The sequence below is a fragment of the Rhinolophus hipposideros genome, assembly GCF_964194185.1.
Source record: "Rhinolophus hipposideros genome assembly, chromosome: 11".
Classification (NCBI taxonomy): Eukaryota; Metazoa; Chordata; class Mammalia; order Chiroptera; family Rhinolophidae; genus Rhinolophus; species Rhinolophus hipposideros.
In genome coordinates, this window is record NC_138057.1 from 36260536 (window position 1) to 36281926 (window position 21391).

The following is a 21391-nucleotide window of genomic DNA, read 5'->3' on the forward strand; positions in this document are numbered from 1 at the left end:
TGACTGTTACTAAAAGAGAAGGTGAACGGTACCTCTGACCTTCATAGCCCTTTCTGAACAGCTTCCAATAATGGTTTCTCACTCCAAAAGATACACTGCAAAACAGCCGAGTGCAATCATAAAATGCAGAATTAAATGAAATTGAATGTAACCTCTTGACTCTTCTCTTACTCCAAGTTCCCATTTTAAATGAAACTGCTTAAAAATTTTTCAAGAAAATGGAAAAGTGAGAGTTGGAGCAGAAAGACAATCTTTATAGTCAGGTAGTGGGGCAAAGGTTAGTCTTCTTGATTTATTTTGAATAGATTGTGACACCCAAGTTTGCCATGTTATCAAATTTCTTAGGTATTTCAAAAATGGCAAATAAAATGTTGACAGGGACAGCAATAGCTTTCTGTAGCTTCTCAAAAAGAAGCACAATTCAGCACAAACGAAAAACATGTCTTTGGGGATATGAGAAGGACATCCTGGTACCACCAGAAGTGAAAATTAAGCACTCCCTGAAAGCCAGAGTAAGGCTCAGGTGGGTGAACAACTGCAGAAACTCCTGGCAGGAAAGGGCTCTGAAATATTTCCGGCAAAGAGGCCAGACAGTCTGTCAGGGGTTGCTTTAAGGCAGTGGCCTCAAACTGCGGTCCTTAGACCAGCAATACCAGCATCATCTGAGAACTTATTAGTGACACTGTCGAACTTCACCGGAGCCCCGTGATCCTAAAAGACAGCGAAGGTTAAGGACGCCCCCCTCCACCCTTTTGTGTTCTGGAAACAGCTTACTGCACAGAAGGTCCCTTCCCATATGACTTAGATGAGACTTGCACATGCCCCCTTGTTTACCTATGACAAGGCCAGACAAGTTCCCATTCTTTACCTGACAAGTGATTAGCTGAACTTCAGATCAATCAGAACAAACTGCTTGTTAACCAATCCTTGGTTAAGCTTCTCTCCTTCCTCCAGATCCTTGAACTCTGGCTAGTTTACAATCCCTCCTCAACAGCCCCTTCTGACAACAGGCTGGTCTCAAGTTAAAACTGTTTCTCATCTTCAATGCATTCAAGCCATGCTGCTTTCCTCCTACTTTCTCATACCTGTCCTTTCTAGCCTTGTTTACTCCTCCTCTCTATGAAAAAAAAGCCCTTTTTGCCTAACCCTAGAAATCGCTGCAGATCTCATAGTCAGATTCTCCTATTGCTATAGTTCTCCCCCATTACAACAATACCTTTCTTCCTTTTGCAACACCCCTTTCCAATAAAGTCTCCCATTACTCAATCTGGACTTGTTTTTCATTTGACATTAGAAATAAAAAGGCTCAGGCCCCACTCCAGATCTTTTAAATGAGAAACAAGTGTGTGTGTGTGTGTTAGGGGTGGGTGAGGGTGCGCCTAGAAATCCATTCCGGAACAAGCTCTCCAGGAACAGTTTGAGAGCCACTGATTCACAGCAATCCCTCTAAGGTATGGTAAGCGCATTCAACACTAACTCCCAGCCACCTGTGTTTCACTCGAGTTTAAGTGCAAGCAATTTTTGAGGCTTACGGTGGACACATTTTTAGCATCCCCATGGATCCTTTATCTCATAAAGTCATTTCCCAACGACAAGGTCACACAGCACCCGTCTCCCGTCCTGGCCGCGCATGGGGTTGAGCAAGCCCGACCCCGCACGTACTTACATCTCCATCCCCCGGCCTCTGGTCGTCGCAATCCCTGGTGGGGCTAACGTCCTGACGCATGACCCAGATGGGCTCTTTGGGCTCGTCGGGGGTGTAAGGCGAACGGACGGTCCTGGTTTTCACCTCTTCGATAGCCTCCTTGATGTCCTTGATGGCCAGCGAGATGGCATCCCTCTTCTCTTTGCTGTACCGCTGCACCGCCTCGCCGCCGCCGCCCGTGGTGCCCGCCGCCCGCTGCTGCCCCGCCGGCACCTGCGGCCCGGGGCTGCCGGGGCGGAGCCCACCGGGCGTGGAGGGGCGCTCCAGGTCCTGTTCGGCCTCGGGCATGTCCTCCGCCGCCTTGTCCAGGCTCTGGGAGCTCATGCTCTGCTTGACCTCAGCCACGATCTGGTCGATGTCCTCCTCCTGCTCGTAGCTGTCCATGCGCGGGTAGGGCGCGAACTCGGCCTCCTTTTCGGGGCTGTCGGACTCGCCGTCGGAGCGCTCATCATAGTGATGCAGCCGCGCGCCCAGGGCCTCCTGGCGGTAGGCGGCCGCCTCGTCGCGCTCCTGCTCGTACAGCCGCAGGCCGTCGCGCGCCTCCAGCTCGGGCGCGTCCCCTATCTCCTCGTACACGTGCTCCTGGAGGCCCCCGTAGTCGGCGTAGGGCTCGGCGTACGGCTCGTCCTCGCCGCGGTGGAAGAGCCGGTGCGTGTACACGTAGCCCGAGTAGGCCGCGTTCATCGCCTCCTCGTGCTCCAGCGAGTGGAAGTGCAGGTGGTTGGGCAGCGCGCGGCGGTGCGTGGCCTCGGCGTGCTCGGCCTCCGCCTGCTCCGTGTACTCCTCGGCCTCGGGCCGGTACTGCACGGCGTAGGCGCTCTCGTCCTCGGGGTCCTGCGCGCGCTCCGCGTCGTCGCCGTCGCGGGCCGCCGCGATCACGTCGCCCTCGGCCGTGTCCGTGTGGTTGTGGAAGCCGCTCTCCGTGCTGGCGGAGCGCGCCAGGCACTCTCCGCGCTCCTCCTCCTCCGGCGGCCCCGGCGGGGCGCGGGGGTCCTCGACGGCGCGCCCGCGCGGCGGGCGGCCCGCATAGCGCGGCTGCTCGTCTTCCACCTCGGGGCGCTCCAGGTCGGCCTCCACCGACTCGTTCACCTCCCCGCCGGGCGCCTCGTCGCTCACCTCCACCTCCGCGGCCCCCTCCAAGTGGTTCATGGTGGGTGTCGGGGACAGCTGGCGGAGAGGCTGGGCCAGCTCACTGCGCTCTCATTTTGCTCCACCCGGCTGGAAAAACAAGAAGGGGAGGAGGGGAGTTCAGTGGTTCAGCTGGAGCCCTGAGCTGAGCATCAAGATGGCCGTAAAAACAGCTGCTATTGATCCCTTCTGAATCCGGGTCAATTAAAAAAAATGATTGCAAAGTTAAGCTCAACCTGACAGCACACAGTTCATTTTCTTTGTAGCCCTTATCGTCACTGGTAATTACATATCTACTTGTTTAGTTGCTCACTGGCTCTCTCCCTTCCCCACCCCTCAAGACTGAGAGACTCATGAGCATTTTGTTCTCCACCATGCTTACTATTCAGGCTCCATTTCTGATGTATAGGAATACAGAGTACTGCTAAATTGAATGGGCCAAATGACACACTTTCCATCTGTTAAGGGATAAATCTCTCTAAACGAGGATCCTGGATAACTTGAGAAACAATTCTGGAAACAAATTTCAAGAGAAAGAAATCTTAAAATGTTTGGAAGCCATTGCTGTCAATACAAATAAGCAGCCATTCTGAGGGAGGCTATCAACCACCAGTGGGTTCTCATCCTGTCACAACTGGCTGTTGTTACCTTGGACAAGTGGCTTAATTTTCTGGACTTCTGCTGTGAGACTGGACTCATTTCCTACAGCAGGCTGTTAACAGCTGTTACACAGGGAAAAGAGACTCTGTGGTCAAATAAATTTGGGAAATGCTGACTTTGAATTGTCTTCTCATTGTGAATATTCAAGGGGAGGAAGATACAGGCTGAAGGGGTTTCCAAACTTGTTTGACTAGGAAACACTTTTTCCCTAGAGGTCAGAGTTCTGACAAATACACTCAAAGAAACACTGACAAGCTCACTTCCCCCATACACCCTGGATCTAAAATTCTATGAATTACCATTACAGCTGGAACTAGATAACATGGCTAGTTTCTTAAAAATATAGGTAGGTCTCTACCTATTTCCAGAGGAATTTGTAGCTACAGAGATAGATGTGGATTCTACCTCTCTCAACTTTTCTTATCACAAAATAGCTTTATAGCATAATCTGAGTCCAGTGTATGGAAATAAACCCAAAGGATGTAAAGAACAGCAAGACAGGCAGGATCCCTCTGATTTTAAGACATCTGTGGTAAATGGGTTCAACAATATGTGTAAACTCTTCTCACAGTATTCTTCTGGAGCGCCCATGTCACAAGTGGACAAAATGGATGGGAAGTGAACTCTTTAATAGCAGAAAACTCCAGGGACCAGGGACATCTGATAGACTCCCTGATATTGGGATGCAATATATTCTACCCAACTTCCCGCCACAACCACGGCAATTTCCTTCCAGCGCTATGAAAAGCCCTGCAATAAAGGAGGCCATTTTGTAGCTACCTAGTTCCCCTTAAAGCGAAAGTGTCTGCCCGCTCCCCCCATTCTTCTGTGGATCTACTCCTGACTGACACGTGCTGGAAGAAAACAATTACGGTTTCATAGAGATGATCAATCCTTATTACTTCCCTTTTTGACAAGAGTGCCACTTCATACACATTAGATTCAGTCTCCTTTGAAAAATCGTGCCCTCCTTTCATTAACCCCTGAGAACAGTGACTACGGACTTGGTATAAGAAATCTTTCCAAAAGCAAGTGTGAGTCTCCATTCAGACTTTGAGGGATGCTTAATGATCTGAACAGAAGAGGCAAGCATTGGTGCTGGGGCCTCCTGGTTAAGTGGCCTCCCGTGGACCATGGAAAATGCAAAACAAATGTTTAGTTCAATACAACGCATGAGCAAGAACGGTCTACCCATGTTTTCTTTCTAAGGACTCCTGGAAAAGACAACAGATTGAAAACTACATTAATGTACAAATCGAAGTCTGATGAAGACAAAACACGTGTTCACAGAGAGGGATACGAGGCATCTCAAACACTTCTCCGTGTGCTATTGCCCTGTAGTGTGTCCGCTATGCGTGTTCAGTGTTGGAAATACCATAACCACCGAAAGCACCCACAGGCCCAACAGTTCATGGCAATCACATGCACAACCGACCAAAACAGTGGCGTAAGTGAAAATACAGTTTTCTATTTTATGTGTATTAAAAAATAAATTTTAGTTTATTCCGGGTTAAAATCGTATTTGACTAGCAAAAGGTGCTGTGTCATAGCACATTTATTGATTCAAAGGAAATGGGATTTCTATGCGTGTATGAGTACATATACGCATAAATCATACTAAGGAAAATTACAAGAAACCTGTTCTTTAGGAAAGAAAATACTATTACAATAATGTCGTTTGGTACAGTGGAGCTTTCTATTCACTGAGTGCGTTCTCCTCATACTCCCATCCCCAACCCTCAGGGAAGTATTTATGCATGGAATGTTGATATGGTTTCAAGAATATAGTTTGGGTTGTGGTATTGGCAACATGTTAATTAATAACAGACATTGATTTGAGGGATTTCCCTCGGACAAAGGCAATGAACAACTTTTAAAGATGCAGCTGACACCGTTGGTCAGGTCCATGGGTAGCACATGAGAGAGCTATTCCCCATACCCTGGCAACTTTGGGGGTGATATTTATCAAAGAATATTGAGGCTATTTTGAATGAATCCTAGGTTATTGTGGGAGTATATATTGGTATAGGCTTTCTGAAAAGCAATTCGGCAAGATGAATTAAAACCTTCAAAATGTAACATGCCTTTGCCGCGTTTTGAGATTTCTATTTACAGAAATCTCAAAGGCAAAACTCAGATATGGGCCAAGATGTTGTGGGGACAGAGCCAGGAGTGCAGTTTCCTGGCTCTCGGCCTCACGTGGAAGGTGCTCACTCGGGTAGTAAATGTCTGTCAACTGTGATTGGATGGCCATCAGCTGTGGCTAGTTGGCCGTCAGCTGTAACCAGTGAGCCATTGGCCACTAATATAACTGCCGTGGCTACGCTAGCAAAAAATGGGGGCTAGCAAGAAGATGGTGGTTGAGCTAGCAAGAGCGGATTGCAGCTAGCAAGTGAGGTTTGTTGGCAGAGAGAAGTGGTTGTGGATAGTGTGGCTCCTGCCTCCTGTGTCTCCAACCCAGCCTCCAGTGAGACTGTAGTGGTGTGACTCCCCTCCCTATGGCTCCGTGGGTGTTCCTTTTTGGCTTCTCCATATCCTGCGTTCTTATGTGGGGAGTGGGACCAGAGACCCCGCATGACACCCCAAGAAATCCTGCATGACAGATGTTTTTCATAGTATTTGCTTACTAAGCAAAGGTTCTAAACACTAAATATTAAGTGCTAACATTTATTAAGTACCAATATGTCCAGTCATAGTGCGATCCAGGAAGATGTGGGTTTTCTTGCTGGGCAGCTCCACCTGGCATTCCCACAGCACTCAAACTCAACCTGCCACAGCTGAACAAATCTCTTCATCCTCCCTCCTCACCCTTGCTGCCAAACCTGGCCCCCTTCCTATATTTCCTATATGAGTGAATGGCACTACCAGATACCCAGTCACCCAAGCCTCAAATCCAGGAATCATTACTGACTTGTCTCTTTCCCTCATCTCCTTCCCCAACCTGATGAGTGTCTTGCATCACCTTCTTGCCACTGCCTGGCCTTGGTCCACCTTGCCTACACAATTGCTTCCTTGACTAATTTCCCAGCCCCCTCTAGTCCATTGTCCCCACTGCTAGCCTGATGATCTTTCTAAAAAACAAATCTCAATCCCATAACCCTCTTTCTCAAACCCTTCAGTGATACCCCTCTCATGCACAGCACAAATGATTAGCCAACTATACATTAGACATTTTTTACATAAAGACCCATTTCTACGTAATGGCCTATGTAATTCTCACACTAGCCTATGAAGACAGTACTCTTCTATTCTCCTTACAGAGAGTATTATCAGCTCATTTAAAAATGAGGAAATAAATAGAGGCACCATAAGGTTAGGTGATCACCTCGGTCACACACCTGGTAGTGACAGAACTGGTAGAACTGGTGTCTGACCCCCGCTTTCTAGCTCTAGGCTCTGGGTGTGTGAGTCCTACTCCTGGCAAACAAAGCTCCCTCGGCTTTATCTCCACACTTCACCTACACCTTGTATTCTAACACCCCTGAGTCCTGACACTGGACCTAACTGCCTTCCGCATCCTCAGCATATTTGTTACCTATGACTTCTCTATGGTGAAACTTTCTCATCTTTCCCAGAGCAAGTTCCTATCTGAGGAGTGTCAGCCTCCAGGCAATGTCGCAAGCACTGGGGCAGGGCAGTGACCAAGCCAGATTCCAAGACCAAACTTCCTCAGGAGTTTCTCTGAGGAAGCTCCCCATTCTAGCGCATGAGGAGGTGAGGGGAAAGGAGAGGGGAACAGTCATTCGTTATATTAACAAACAAACAAGATAACCTCAGATAGTGAAAAGGTCGATGAAGAAAATAAAATGGGGTAATGGAATAGAAAGTGATGGAAGAGAGGGGGTTATGTAGATAGTGGCCAAAGGAGGTGATATTGGAGCTGAGGCCTGAATGATAAAGAGGCAGCCAAGTAAAGATCTGAGGGCAGGGCCCTGAGGTGAGAAAGGACTTGCTTTGTTTGAGTATAGAAATAATATTTGTGAAGTGAGTAAAAGATGGGGTGGTGGGAGATGAGGACACAGAGATGGGAAGGAGCCAGCAGGACAGGGGCTGGTATACCAGGAGTTTGGATTTTATGTCAAGTGCAGTGGCACGCTATTGGGGAGTTTTAAGCAGGGAAGTGATAAGGCCTGATTAATCCCTCCCCTTGTCCCTACTATACTTTGCCTGCTATCTATCTGTCTGTCTATCTGTCTGTCTGTCCGTCCGTCCGTCCGTCCGTCCGTCCATCCATCCATCCTTCCATCTATATCATTATTATATATATAGTACCTATTATTCTGAGTAACAATTCTTTAGAAATACGAAGTCCTTGGGAAAAGACCTGTCATTTATCTTTGATTCCCCAGTGCCAAGCACAGAGGGTACTAGAATAGTAGGTAGTCAATAAACTTTTAGTGATTAAAAAGGACAAAAAAAATTTTCTCCCCTAATATCTGGGGACTTCTAGACATTGGCATGCTTAGCCTTTGGAGAAGAACTCATTTCTTCTTTCCATCTTGAATCTTTCCTGCCCTCCTCCACCCATCTAACCTCATTCACCTTCTGATGCTTTAAGTGCCCAAAGAACTCTAGTGATTAAACATCTTGCTACATTTGAGTGTGCTGATCCAGTCGGCATTTCTTGGACACGTACCAGGCAGGCACTGGGTACGGCAAAAGGGATACAGACATTTCTAAATCGTGGTTCCAGCCCTCAAGGGCAGACAGCTCCGGTAATTATAATTACTGGTGATATGCACACAATAGAAACAGGTTCAAGCTACAGAAGGAGCGTAGAGTTAAAACAACAGCAACTGTATCACCTTTGTGAATCGTGTAACTACTGCTCTTCTCACAGCTTCTGCATTTCATAAGCTCGTCAGCATCCTAGGAAACTACCGCCTAAGAGAGGAGGGCTTGTGTCCTTGACTGTGACCCAGGTACCTCTGGAGGCTGCGAGAGTAGGAGCAGGAGCAGCTGGTTGAAGAAAATCCCTCCTCTCTACAAAAAGCAGGATGACCTGGATATACACAGGCAAGACAGTTCCCTCCGCTGGAGGCCTACACAACGGAGAGGGGGTGCGGGGGCATCTTGGCTATAGGAGTGAGGGAATCCAGGCTGCCAGTGGTGAAGCACAGATGGCTCTGACCCCTGGTTCTGGAATGTTCCGCAGCCAGACTGGAAAAGATGAACAAAGGGAGGCAACTCCACGGCAGTGCACCATTTAGCAATAAAACATTTCACGATTCAGCAGTTGAATCCGGTATCTCATAATGTTATCCAGGGAGGCTCATGTTGGTTTGGGATTAATAGAGAAGGAGACTGTAAATTACTTTGGTTTATCTGCCCTTGAGTAGTCACTGATAAGAATTTCCCTTTTAACACATTCAGAAGTAGTTTTAGAAGAAGAGTCTGACTGAAGACAAAATGCAATGTAAAAAAGAACAAAAGGAATTATACCCGGTTGTTAATACAAAGGGTATTGTATTTTGGGGGTGGGGTGGGGTGTGACGTAGTAATGCGGGTGTTGGGAAAACACATAAAGGCAGAGGGCGGAGAAGCGGGAAGACTGTACTAGCCATCCTCTCCCCTGAAAAAAATAGAATGAACAAAGTGATTCCATTTATATACGTTTTTATACTTTTGCATATATTTAAAAAGTACAATTACTTCCCGGGAACTTCATGAATGTTTCTGATCTCTCCCCTCAGGAGTTGGAAGGAAAGTCTTATTTCTTGGGATGACAGCCTATTTTAATTCACCTGCACATGTACTGTTCCAGGAAACACGGTATCTGCCACCAAGCTATTGGAGGGGCCCACCAATGACCCTGAGACTATGGCAATATATTAATTTCCATAGAAACAAGTAGTGGTTACCAAGCAAGATTATACCCTGGATGTAGTGTGTGTACACACACACACACACACACACACACACACACACACACACAATCTGCATAGTCTAGGAGATTAATGGTGTTCATTAAAAAAAAAAAAAGACGACAGAATAAGAATACCCAGGTATTCTTATCTATCTTTTCTACCCTATAAATATGTTTTGTTTCCATGAAATAGATGAATTGCGAAACATCTATAGGGAATCCAAAGGACATCAATACCCCCACTCAAAACATTTGCTCTTCTAAACACAATGCATCTATTCATAAGAGTAACATATAGAAGATGGAAATAAAAAAGACTAGAGTTCATTAAAGCTTAATCTCCTTTGATTCATTTGGAAATTAAATTTAGTAATACTGGGAGCCAAGGTGGATATAGAACACACATTTCTCCTTTCTAAAATCACTTCCGGTTTAAATAGGCTCACATGGTCAGAAAAAATCCTTCCTCACAGAACATCTTGCCTCAGCAAACTATTACTTTGTGTCCCCTAATATCCTTGTGCCTGAAATTGCAGAGCATGGCTTGGCAGACAGTATTGGTAATGATTTCAGAGTGAACTGAACACCCGAACCCGAGTGTTGCTGAATGGCTAGATGGCAACCTGAGCGAGGTCTCTGATTGGACCTCAGGGCTGTGTCCTTGACCCTATCCTGAAGACATGGGAGCTAGCCATCTTCAGTTTCCCCTCCAGATCCATTCCATACCTCCTTCACCCTGCTCTGTGCCCTGCGAGTTTGGCCCCTTCGGGCTATATCAATAGCTCCGTGTTCCTCTGGCTTTTGTTTGGGTTTGGTCAATGGGGAGCTCTGTTGGGACATCAGAGAGAGGAAGGAGACTGAGGCTGGGACATTTATTCTCCTACTTCCCTTCCTATAAGATTGCCTCAGGCTGGCAGTGTCCCTTGTCTAAAGGGCACAGCCCGTGTCAGGTGGCAGTCTCCACCTGGTTTCATCTGACGACTCCTTCCCCTTCCCTTCAGGCTTATGGGTAGCAGGGGTGGTGGGATCCCAGAAAGGCCACTCCTTTGTAAATAGTCCCTCTATTCAAGACTCCATTCTCTGCATGTTACCTAATTTGAGTGCCCTATCTATTTCCTGCTGAGACCCTAACTGATACAAAAGTGTGATACTCATGTTGGTAGATGACAAAAAATAAATTAATACCTAGTCCAATTAAAGTGTAAAACAATAAATAGTACAGCTATAGTAAAAATCACAAACAAAGGTGGTACCCTATGGGGAAATACCGCACCAGGCTCTGCTGTGTCTTCCCAGCTCCACTACCCTGCCTCTCCAGAGGCTCCATGGCATGCAGGGAACTGATGGAGGAAATTGACACAGGAAGCATAACGGGCATAAAAACCTGCCTGCCGTCATCTCAGTCTCTACATTTTTCCTCTTTCAAGGGCAGAGGTAATCTGACCTTCTCCTACTGCCCTAGTCTGTCAAATGCAGGCTCAGCTTGATCCCAGTCTCGATCCAATCTTAATCTTAGACATAGCTTCCCCCCCCCCCCAAGGATTGGGGTCAGGACCTTGATCTCCCACCCAGTGATTTGGCTCTCCCCCTGTGTACAGGCTGTCCCAATATTGGCCGCCTCATCACCTTGGAGACCCCATTTTCTGGATCAAGAATGCCAACAGCTTGTCTGGATGGGCATTCAATGATGGTTTCCATTTCCCTTAAAGATGGTAGAGAGCCTGCTGGACTGAACTTTCGTGCAAACATGCAGCTGAATTTGCCTTCCAACACTTGCTCCACACAGGTGGGTGGGTCCTTGTCCTTCTCAACATGCCTTGGTAGACTCTATACTTACATGTGTAAAGGCTACTGCCTTTGTTCAAAAGACATTGGCCACTCCTTTATTGGAAGAGATTTCAAAGTTAATTTACAGGATTTTTAAGTGACCAGAAGATCATGCTCAATATTCTATAGTCATATTTAATCGTGTTTGCTTTTTGACCGTAAAGGATTATCTCCCACCTTATTTACAAGAGCTGGTCATAAATGGTACTTGATAGTCATCAAAGATCAAATCTTTCCCTGAAGGATCAGCCTGTCATCCACTAAGTGAGGTATTGTGCTGGTTAAGGGGCCAGGTGTGGGCAACAGACTGCCTGAATTCACATTCTGGTTTCATCACGTACTAGCTCTTTGACTTTAGATAACTTACTCATAGCAAATACTCCAATTTTATCATTCTACAATGTGGGCAGTAATAGAACCTACATCACAGGATTACTGGACGATACAAATTTATATATAAAATAGTTAGAACAGTGTCTGAAACATTATAAGTGCTATTTAGCATTTGGCTGGTGCATTTTCTGCACACAGCATAATTAGTATTTCATAGATATAGTTAACATAGTATTTAAAAAGAAAAAATTAAAACAATGTTAATAGAAATTATTTGAGCACCTGGTACATTTATCAATATTACCCCTTCCCAAATAAGGTTATGTAGGGACAGAGAACAAGCATTTAAGCGACCTTTAATCCATTTTGAAATAAGACTGGGTAGAAATAAGTCCATCAAATAATAATCACAAACCCTGTACTATGTGTAGGCCTATATATGTGACACTCGACATACTGTATTTCTAACCCTTGTAACAGTCCCAGTGAGAATCTCTGAGCAGAAGCTCAGAGAGCTTAAATAACTCGTCCAAGGTCACTTAGAGCTGAAAGGGGCGGAGGTGGACCCATCTGGCTCTCACTGCTCATGTTCTTCCTATTACATTTCACTGAGCCCATAAAGTGATGCAATTGATTTTTTAAACAAACATCTAAATTGGCGTAATCCCTTTTAGAATCGTCACCTTGGCAAACTCTGTACTTAACATGTTCCAAGGGCAGTGCCTTTGCCCAAAACGCGTAGGACACTCTTGTATTGGAATTGATTTTAAAGTTAATTTAAGGGTTTTGAAGCTACCAGCAAATCATTTTCAATATTCTAGAGTCATATTTAGTCATATTTGATTTTTAACCCCAAAGGGTATCCTCCAATTTTATAGCCCACTGTGCTCACAAGATTTGACTGCAGATGCTGTTGGATGTTCCCCAAATATCAACTCTACCCCTAAAAGATGAAGAGGTACAACCACCAAGATTATTTAAAAGACTCTGGTTCAAGCTCTGAAGTCCATTCCAAAAGAGGGCTTTAAAAAGTGTTTTGGCCAATGGCCACATCTTTAACATAAGCTTTTATCTTTGCAGAGTAAACAGAGGGGCAGCGGCCATTTGGATGAATACTTTCTTGTGCGATTACTGCAAAATCAGGTTCACTACTTTCATCCACCTTGAAATCTGTATAATTGTGGCCAACACTAACCAGGCAGGAAAATTAATTCCTCCACTTGTATTAATTCAGATGTGTCAACCCCAAAGCTCTGATCACAACCCAGACGTTGATTAAAAAGAAAGTCTGAATTTATGCAGACTTCCTTATTGTCCCACTCTTCATCTAGCACTTTAACCATCAAATCATTCATTTATCATTCTGACTCAAATAAAATCCATGAAATAAGGTGAAAGCAATCATGGAAACTCAGAGCGGAAATTTTGCAAATTTTATAGAAAACTCAAAGGACATTTTCTAGAAATCAAAACCAACTGAAAGTCTATCTGAATTTTTGTGAAATGTTCCTGGTATAAAATCAAACATCACTACATAATCCATATTTATTGAGGGTTACACAAACTTGGCATTTTTTTCTTTTTTTCTTTTTCTTTTCTGTTAAATCCCTTTCTTCATGCCCCAACACAACTTCCTTTTCTCACCTCATTACATTTATTATCTCTGTGACCACATTACCCTCAGTTCAGAGGTATTAAATCACCAGTTACAATCAATCTGAACCATTTTCCTGATATTTCTGTTATACAGAAAGCCGTAGACATACAACTCTATAGTGTTAAAGATAGTAAATCTCTAAGATCAGTTCAACTGTTGGTTTTCAGAGATTCATTACTTCATACCACAAAAGGAGATGGAAACAGGGGAATATGGCTAAGGATGAATGAACAGTAATTCATTAAAATGTAGTCTTTCCTTTGAGACCACATCACCTCAAATTTACTGCTATTGTTACTTTTACAAATTATTTGGCTCATTAGAAAGTCAGTTAACTTGTTTTTTTTCTATTCCCTCAAGTTTTCTGTAGCTTCCTCTAGCCTTCTCCTTTTGAAATTCACACCAGAATGTCAACTATGATCCTAATTATGAAGCTTCAAATTCAATTCTTGTTTCCAAGCTTCTTTTCATTCACAGGTCAAGAAAGCAGCATAGGATATGCTGGAGATAGTCCTCAAACATTTTTTCAAATCAAATCTGATATGCAGGGGCTACACTAGCTGATTAAACACAGCCATATCCAAAAAGGTTTCTCCCCTGATAATTCGGTTTCACAACTACCCAATAATGAAATCTATTCAGCAACCATTAGGTAGCAACATTGGTGATGACTTGAATTTAAATTTAATGAGCCAGAAATCCCACATTGATTCAAACCCTCCCACGCCAGTCAACTCTCTCAATTCAGTCATGTTACCAAAAAGTTAACAGGGAAAGAAACATAATGTGGGGAAAGAAGAAAACTGCTTTCTTTTAAAAACGATTCGTGGACAGTCTGAAAACTCTGAAGAATTCATTGGACATGTTGACGAGAAGGTAAAGAGACAGGGAATCTGCACTCTACACTCTTCTTCTATTTATCTAAATGTAGACTAGCAAAAATTCAAACAGGGTTTAGACTAGTGAATATAGACTAGTGAAATCTAGACAAGTGAAATTCAAACATGTCTAGGACTCAGAACTTTTCAGTCACCTCAAGGGAAGACATAAGCTTCTCCATAGGAAATTCTTTTTAATTTGCTTGATTGAAAAGCAGCGTAGCTTTTACCGAAGATTTCATAGTGAAGAGTGAGGGGAGAGATTACATCACTCGTCACACCATTACCCTCCAAAAAAACCTCATTGGTTAAATTTTCACACGTCTTCTTTTTCAGTCACCAGCCACAGAGCTTCCCTCTCTCGAGAAGCTCCCCCTTACAGCCCTGAGTCTTCCTGGCTCTTGTCCTTTCCTTCTGGATTATCACAGTCTAGTAGAAATATAACGCGAACCACATCAGTAATGTAAATATTTCTAGTAGTCACATTAAGAAAGGGAAAGAAAGTACAATTGATTTTAGTAATATACAGTTGACTCTTGAGCAACATGTGTTTGAACTGCAGGGGGTCCACTTTCGTATGTGCATGTTTCTCCATAAATATGTACAGTACTGTAAATGTATTTTCTCTTCCTTATGATTTTCTTAATTACATTTTCTCTTCTCTAGTTTACTATATTGTAAGAATACAGCATATAATACATAACATACAATGCATGTGTTAATTGACTTTATATTGTTGGTAAGGCTTTCATTTAACAATACGCTATTAGTAGCTAAGTTTGGGGGGGCATCAAAAGCTATACATGGATTTTCAACTGTGCAGGGGGTCAGCATCCCTAAACCCTGCATTGTTCAAGTGTCACTATATTTTATTTTACCTAATATATACAAAGTATTAATATTATCATCACAATGTACGAAGAATATAAACAATCATTAATGAGACAGTTTGCAGTCTTTTCTCCTTCGAAATCACCAAAGTCCAATGTGAATTTTACACTCACAGTACTTCTCAACAGGACTGGCCACATTTCACGTGCTCAGTCTCCACATGTGGCCAGTGGCTGCCATATTGGACAGTACAGTTCTAGGTTTTCCTTCTGGGCTTCCCAAACTCTCTCCTTTCCTTGTGTATAACAATGTAGCTGTGCTACAGCTCTTCCAAAATGTATACCATCCCCCTCCTCCATCACCCTGTTCAACAAACTGAAGACCCTCCAGTTATCAGAAATTTCCCTCCAAATAACAGGAGACTATGAATAACAAATAAATGAATGAGTGAAAATGGTGGTTGTTGCTGTGACCCAAAATCAAGTCTAATACTATCTGGTCAGCAGTCTCCAAGGGGATTGGTCTCACATACCGTGTTTCCCCGAAAATAAGACCTAGCTGGACAATCAGTTCCAATGCATCTTTTGGAGCAAAAATTAATATAAGACATGGTATTATTTTACCATAATATAAATTCAGGACTTATATAATGTGATATAAGACCCGGGCATATATTAATTTTTGCTCCAAAAGAGCATTAGAGCTGATTGTCCAGCTAAGTCTCATTTTCAGGGAAACACGTTACCTCCCTCCTCCAGTTTTTACCACTGTCCTTTAATCTTAGAGCTCTTTGGGCCCCGAGGCCAGTGTCACTGTCCCTGCTCCTTTCCCCTCTCCATCACTCCCAGCCTCACCCTCCCTTTTCCATCTATCGCCCTCACCAATAACCTTCATGCTCATGGCTAGAGCTAACCAACTGCTCCTGCCATTCAGCACCCAGAACTTCTGCTGCACAGAATAGTAGGAGTTGCTCAAAGATTCCTCATACAGACAATGAGGCGAAGGGGAAGCCAGGTGACATAAGAAGAGAAAGAACCCTTTTCTGTCACCTGGAGGAGGGGCGGGAAAGGGGAAGAGAAGACAAGGAACTGGGAGATCAGGTCAGAGGCAGTACAGCGTAATGGTTAAACACACACAGCATCAGACGGCCTGGTTTCAAATTCAGTTCCAACACTCTCTAGCTACATGACCTTGGACAAGTCACTTAACCTTACCGTGCCTCAGTTTCCTCTTCTCTACATGGGGGTAATAATAGCACCTACCTCATAGGGTTATTGAAGAATTAGGTGAGATAATATCGCATTAGGAACAAGAATGAAAAATATACTTTTCAAACCCTTGGAATTTACACCACCAAGAATAAACCCCAATGTGACTTTGGGTGAGAATGAAGTGTCAATGCAGGTTCATCAGTTGTAATAAATGGACCATTGTGGTGCGGGAGTCATAGTGAGGGAGACCATGCATGAGTGGGACAGGGGTATGTGGGAACTCTCTGTACTTTCCACTGAATTTGGCTGTAAACGTAAACCTGCTCTAAAACAGGAAGCATATAAAAAAATACATTCCATTATTTATATATTTATATATGTATGCATATATACTTTATATTGTGCAGATTATATATAATATATGTTGTAGAAGTTAAAAATATAGATATGTAAATAAATATTATATATACATGTTACACATATAAAGAATATCAATATATTTAAATATATTGCATATCACATAAATATATCAATTATGCTATATAGGAATATATAAACATGTATCTGTATTTTATTATTTAACATATGCAAGCAAGGTTGCTCCGCTTTAGAAAGGACCTCACTACTCCTCACTAGGGCTTAAATGACGTGTGGGTTGGCCACACTCAGCCACTGTTCTATCACTGTCCCAATGATAAGACCTGATGAATCTGGGTGTGGGTGGCAGGCATCTGACTGGCACAGGGAGTCTGGCTCCAAGGCATGTGTAACTGCTATTTCTGGAGCCACTGACCACACCGGTGCCTACACCCTGGCCTTCTGGCTCACAAAGTGCCTGCTCAGACATTGGTAGTGCTCGGCTCACATCTGCCACTGCGACTTCCCAGCACGCTGCAACCAAGCTATGTTCTCTCAGCTTGTGTTTCTGCATGCTGTTGAGTTGTTCTGCTTGCCCACCTCACAGCTGCCTGCCTCCGCTTACAATGCCAACCTTTCCGACCTTGGGCTACTCCCACCCAGCCAGCTCCAACTCAGGAAAACCACACCTGTGAGCAGGCAAGCTGTTTCCATCCCGTGACTTGCAATCATAAATCCTTGTCACCTTTCCTCATCTATAAAATAGGTCAATGAAGGGTAATTTGAAAATATCAATAAAAATCACAGAGGAATTTACATATATATTCACACACAAGTATGTGAAAATGACTTACATGCAACTATTTAAATCACTAAAGCATAGTTTGTGTTCACAAAGAACTGAAAAGTAAAATGTGTCCACTGTTAGGAAATAGGTATGTTAAATTATAGATAGAATGCTATAAAACACAAAAAGGATGATATTTATGTACAGTTAATATGCTGACTCCATGATATGTTAAAGTAGAGCAAGGTTGGAGCAGTGTGTAATGAATACCGTCATATACGTAAAAAAAAAGAATGTACACATGTAAAATTCTCTGAAATGACAAAAAACCAGTACCAGTAGCTATTTCTGTTTTGTTTTTTTTTTTTTTTTTGGCTGGGGGGAGGGTGAAGAATGAGAACTGGGCACGTGCGGCACTCAGATGGAGTGGAAGCTTTTCACCATCTGCCTTTTTTGTACTTTCTGATATATGAACCATGAACCTATTTAAAAACACTAAATACGTAATGAAAAGAATAATCTGTTCTGCCTACTTTATGGGGATGGTCACTACTTTATGAACTGTAAAGTGCCTGGGAAATTTATCATCTTTCTTGTTGAGGAGGTTTTGGGATGGGGCTGATGAGCCGAATCCCTCTAAAATTTTTCTGTTACTGGTGGAAACGTCTCACCATGCATCAAGTTTCTGGCTGCCGTGCTGTTACTCAACCTCTGTTGTTCACTGAGCCTCCCTACCCAAGAGTGACATCTCTGTTGACAGACTGCAGGGGTGGGAGCTGTAAGAAGGACTGTAAAGAGTTGCTAAACTTATGCAGGAACGTCCATTTTAGACGGGGGTCACTCACATCTGCACCCCAGAAACTCAATGATTATCAGTTCACTGACAGCATTATAAAGTGACAAAAATTTAGAACTGAAAGGGTTGGCAAGCCCAACAAGTTTCTTATTTTACAGGTAAGGACACCAACAAGAGGAGAGGTTGTTCAAAGTCACCCATGTGTTGATAAAGCTAGCACCAGCACGCTGCCCGTTCTCTTTTCACACCTCCTCCCACTGTTCCACCATAATACCAATTTATCAATTTACAAAGAGGACATGCTACCTAGCTATGTGACAAGACACAGGTCCATTAAATGAAAGAAAATAGTTACAAAAAGATGCAGGGTTGAACGATATTCAAACAAGTCAAAGCAAATCCAATCAACATGTCATCCTTTTTACCCACAGAACACCTGACTTTCCAGGGTCCAGAAGGCACATGCCTTCTGAATGAAGGCCAGGGGTACATGCCATTTATACATAGTTATGCTAGTTGGATACAGAATGTGGAAGAAAAGGTTTGTTGCCCACCAAAAATTTGAGCTCACCGTCTGTAAGTTAGAGCTGCCACCAAGAACTACATTTCCAAGCCCTCCTTACATCCAAATGGGGCTGAGTCTAGCTCTCTCCAAGGAAATAAGTGGAAGCGAGGATGTCCTTTCTGAGCTGGGTCATTTAAGAAGTGAGTTTGCCTTTTGCCTGCTCTCCTTCTCCATCCACTGTCTAGATGCAGAAGAGTCTGAGACCTGCAGGATAGCAGAATTACAAGAAGGAAAGGGCCTGGATCCCTGAGTCGACCATATGGAGGAAAACTGCCTATTGACCAGAAATAACCCACACTGGACTGCCACTGTGAGTACATGAACTTTTAATGCGTTGCTGCAATAAAATTTTGGAGCTTGTGTATGTTATTCTAGTCCCTCAGTGCACAGGAACATTTCAACATTTCAGTGGGGCTTCAAAACAAGTCATTAACTCTCAGCTTCAAAAAAGGATCACAGAATAATGGGAATAAAAATATCCTGTTTGTATTTTTAGTTCTTCTAGGGGTTGACTCCATAACTCTACATAATACATCACAATTTACTGACTTAATTTTGGCATTCTCGATTATGTTCCTGCTATGAAAGATACTGAAAAATGAGAACGTAGCTCATTCGATCTCTCCTTTTCCTTCTGTATCCCAATGTTTAATAATTATATTTTTTTCTTTAAAGTTTATTGGGGTGACAAATTAATTATATTGTTTATTGGTTACATTTGTAATTGTAAACATTACCTTTGAAAAAAATGACTTATTTTAAAGTAGTTTTAGCTTTACAACAAAGTTGAGAGGGAGGCACAGAGATTTCCCATGTACCCTCTGCTCCACACATGCACAGACTCCTCCTTTATCAACATCCCCCGGCAAAATGGTAAATGTTTTGTATTTGTAATTGGCCTCAAAGTATTTTGATTCTGCTCTTACACTCAATTGATCATTGGACATAAAATTCTAAGTTATAACAATTTTTTTTAATATCCTGAAGTCATCATCCTTTGCGTTCTAGCCGGTTTATGTGCATATGAATTACCTGGAGATCTCGTTAAAAGAGCAGATTCTGACTAGTGGGTCTGGGGTGAGGCCTGAGATTCTGCATTTCTCATACGCCCCCAAAGATGATTCTGCTGCTGATCTGACGACCATGCTTGAGGAGTGTTTCTAGTCTTCAACGCTACCGGTGAGAAGTGTGCTATTAGCTTAATTCACAGCCTTTTGTATCTCTCTGGTATCTTTCGATATATTGTTATTCTTAGTGTTGAGAAATTTCAGGAGGATGAGGCTTTAAATATTTCATTAATCATTGTCCTCTGCACTTGGTAGGCCATTTCAGTCTGAAGATCTGTGTTGTCTTTCTTCAGCTTGAGGGAATGTTCTATTATTTCCTTTCTTTTCCCCTACTATTTTCTCTGGCTTTACTTTCTGAGATTCCTGTTGGTCAGATGTTGGAGCCTTTTCTTTTTCCAGCTTTACCGAGATAACATTGACATACAACAGTGTACAAGCTTAAAGTGTTTAACATGTTGACTTGACACACTTATATATTGCAAAATGATTACCACCATAGTGTTAGCTAACACCTCCACCATGTCACATTATTACCATTTTGGGTTTTTTGGGTTTTTTTGTGTGGTGAGAACGTGTGAGATCTACTCTCTTGACATCTTTCAAGTACATGATACAGTATTAACTATAGCCACCATGCTGTACATGAGATCCCCAGAAATTACTCATCTTAAAACTGGAAGTTTGTTCCCTTTGACCAACATCTCCCCATTTCTCACACTCCCTAGTCCCTGATAACCACCATTCTACTCTGTTTCTACGAGTTCAGTTTTTTTCAGATTCCACATGTAAGTCATATAGTATTTGTCTTTCTGTCTGACTTACTTCATTTAGCATAATGCCCTCAAGGGTCATCCATATTGTCACAAATAGCAGGCTTTCCTTCTATCTCATGGCTGAATTTTATGTATATATACGAGGTCTGACAAGTTTGCAAGCTCACCCCAGAAAAAGTGTAACATATCTCACTGCTGAATGTCACTATGGTCACCTTCGAAGTACTCCCCTTGGGAAGCTGTGCATGGACGCCAGCGCCTAGTCCACTCTTCAAAGCAAATTTGGAACTCTTTTTCTGGAATGGCCATCAGAGTAATACATGAAGTATTACCCTTCATGTCCTGAATGTCATCAAAATGTCTTCCTTTCAATATTTCCTTTATCTTCGGGTAAAGAAAGAAATCATGGGGGCCAGATCAGGTGAGTAGGGAGGGTGTTCCAATACAATTATTTGTTTACTGGATAAAAACTCTCTCACAAATAGAGCCACGTGAGCTGGTGCATTGTCGTGATGCAAGAGCCATGAATTGCTGGCGAAAAGTTCAGGTCGTCTTACTTTTTCACGCAGCCTTTTCAGCAAATAGTAAACTTGGTTAATTGTTTGTCCAGTTGGTACAAATCCCTAATGAATAATCCCTCTGATGTCAAGAATGGTTAGCAACATCGTTGTAATAAGTTCGTGAACTTCATTGTCAGACCTCATAGACATTGTTTACATAACCATTTCCTCATTAATGATGATTAAGTTATTAGCATATGTTTTATGGTGTTTCAATAAACATTCTAACAGATACTCGTTATATGGGTTGATACAGTTATTTCTATGGAATAAATTCCTAAAAGAGAGATTGCTGGTTGAAAGTCACACACATTGTAAAACAACTTATCATTCTGGAAAATTTCAAACCTATGGAAAGCTGGACAGAATAATTATTCTCTTAATTTGATT

The 21391-nt window shown here is 43.1% G+C and overlaps 1 protein-coding gene across 4 annotated transcripts in view; it reads right to left on the reverse strand.

Moving 5' to 3' along the window:
• The window catches only part of APBA1 (amyloid beta precursor protein binding family A member 1), a 188004-nt gene that overhangs the window by 62341 nt on the left and 104272 nt on the right, over nt 1-21391 (reverse strand). For all 4 annotated transcript variants that reach the window (XM_081067513.1, XM_081067515.1, XM_081067512.1 and 1 more), the window contains exon 2: nt 1667-2923. In XM_081067513.1, the coding sequence (XP_080923639.1) occupies nt 1667-2854 (1188 nt within the window). In that variant the 5' untranslated portion in view covers nt 2855-2923. The remainder of the gene's footprint in view (nt 1-1666; nt 2924-21391) is intronic.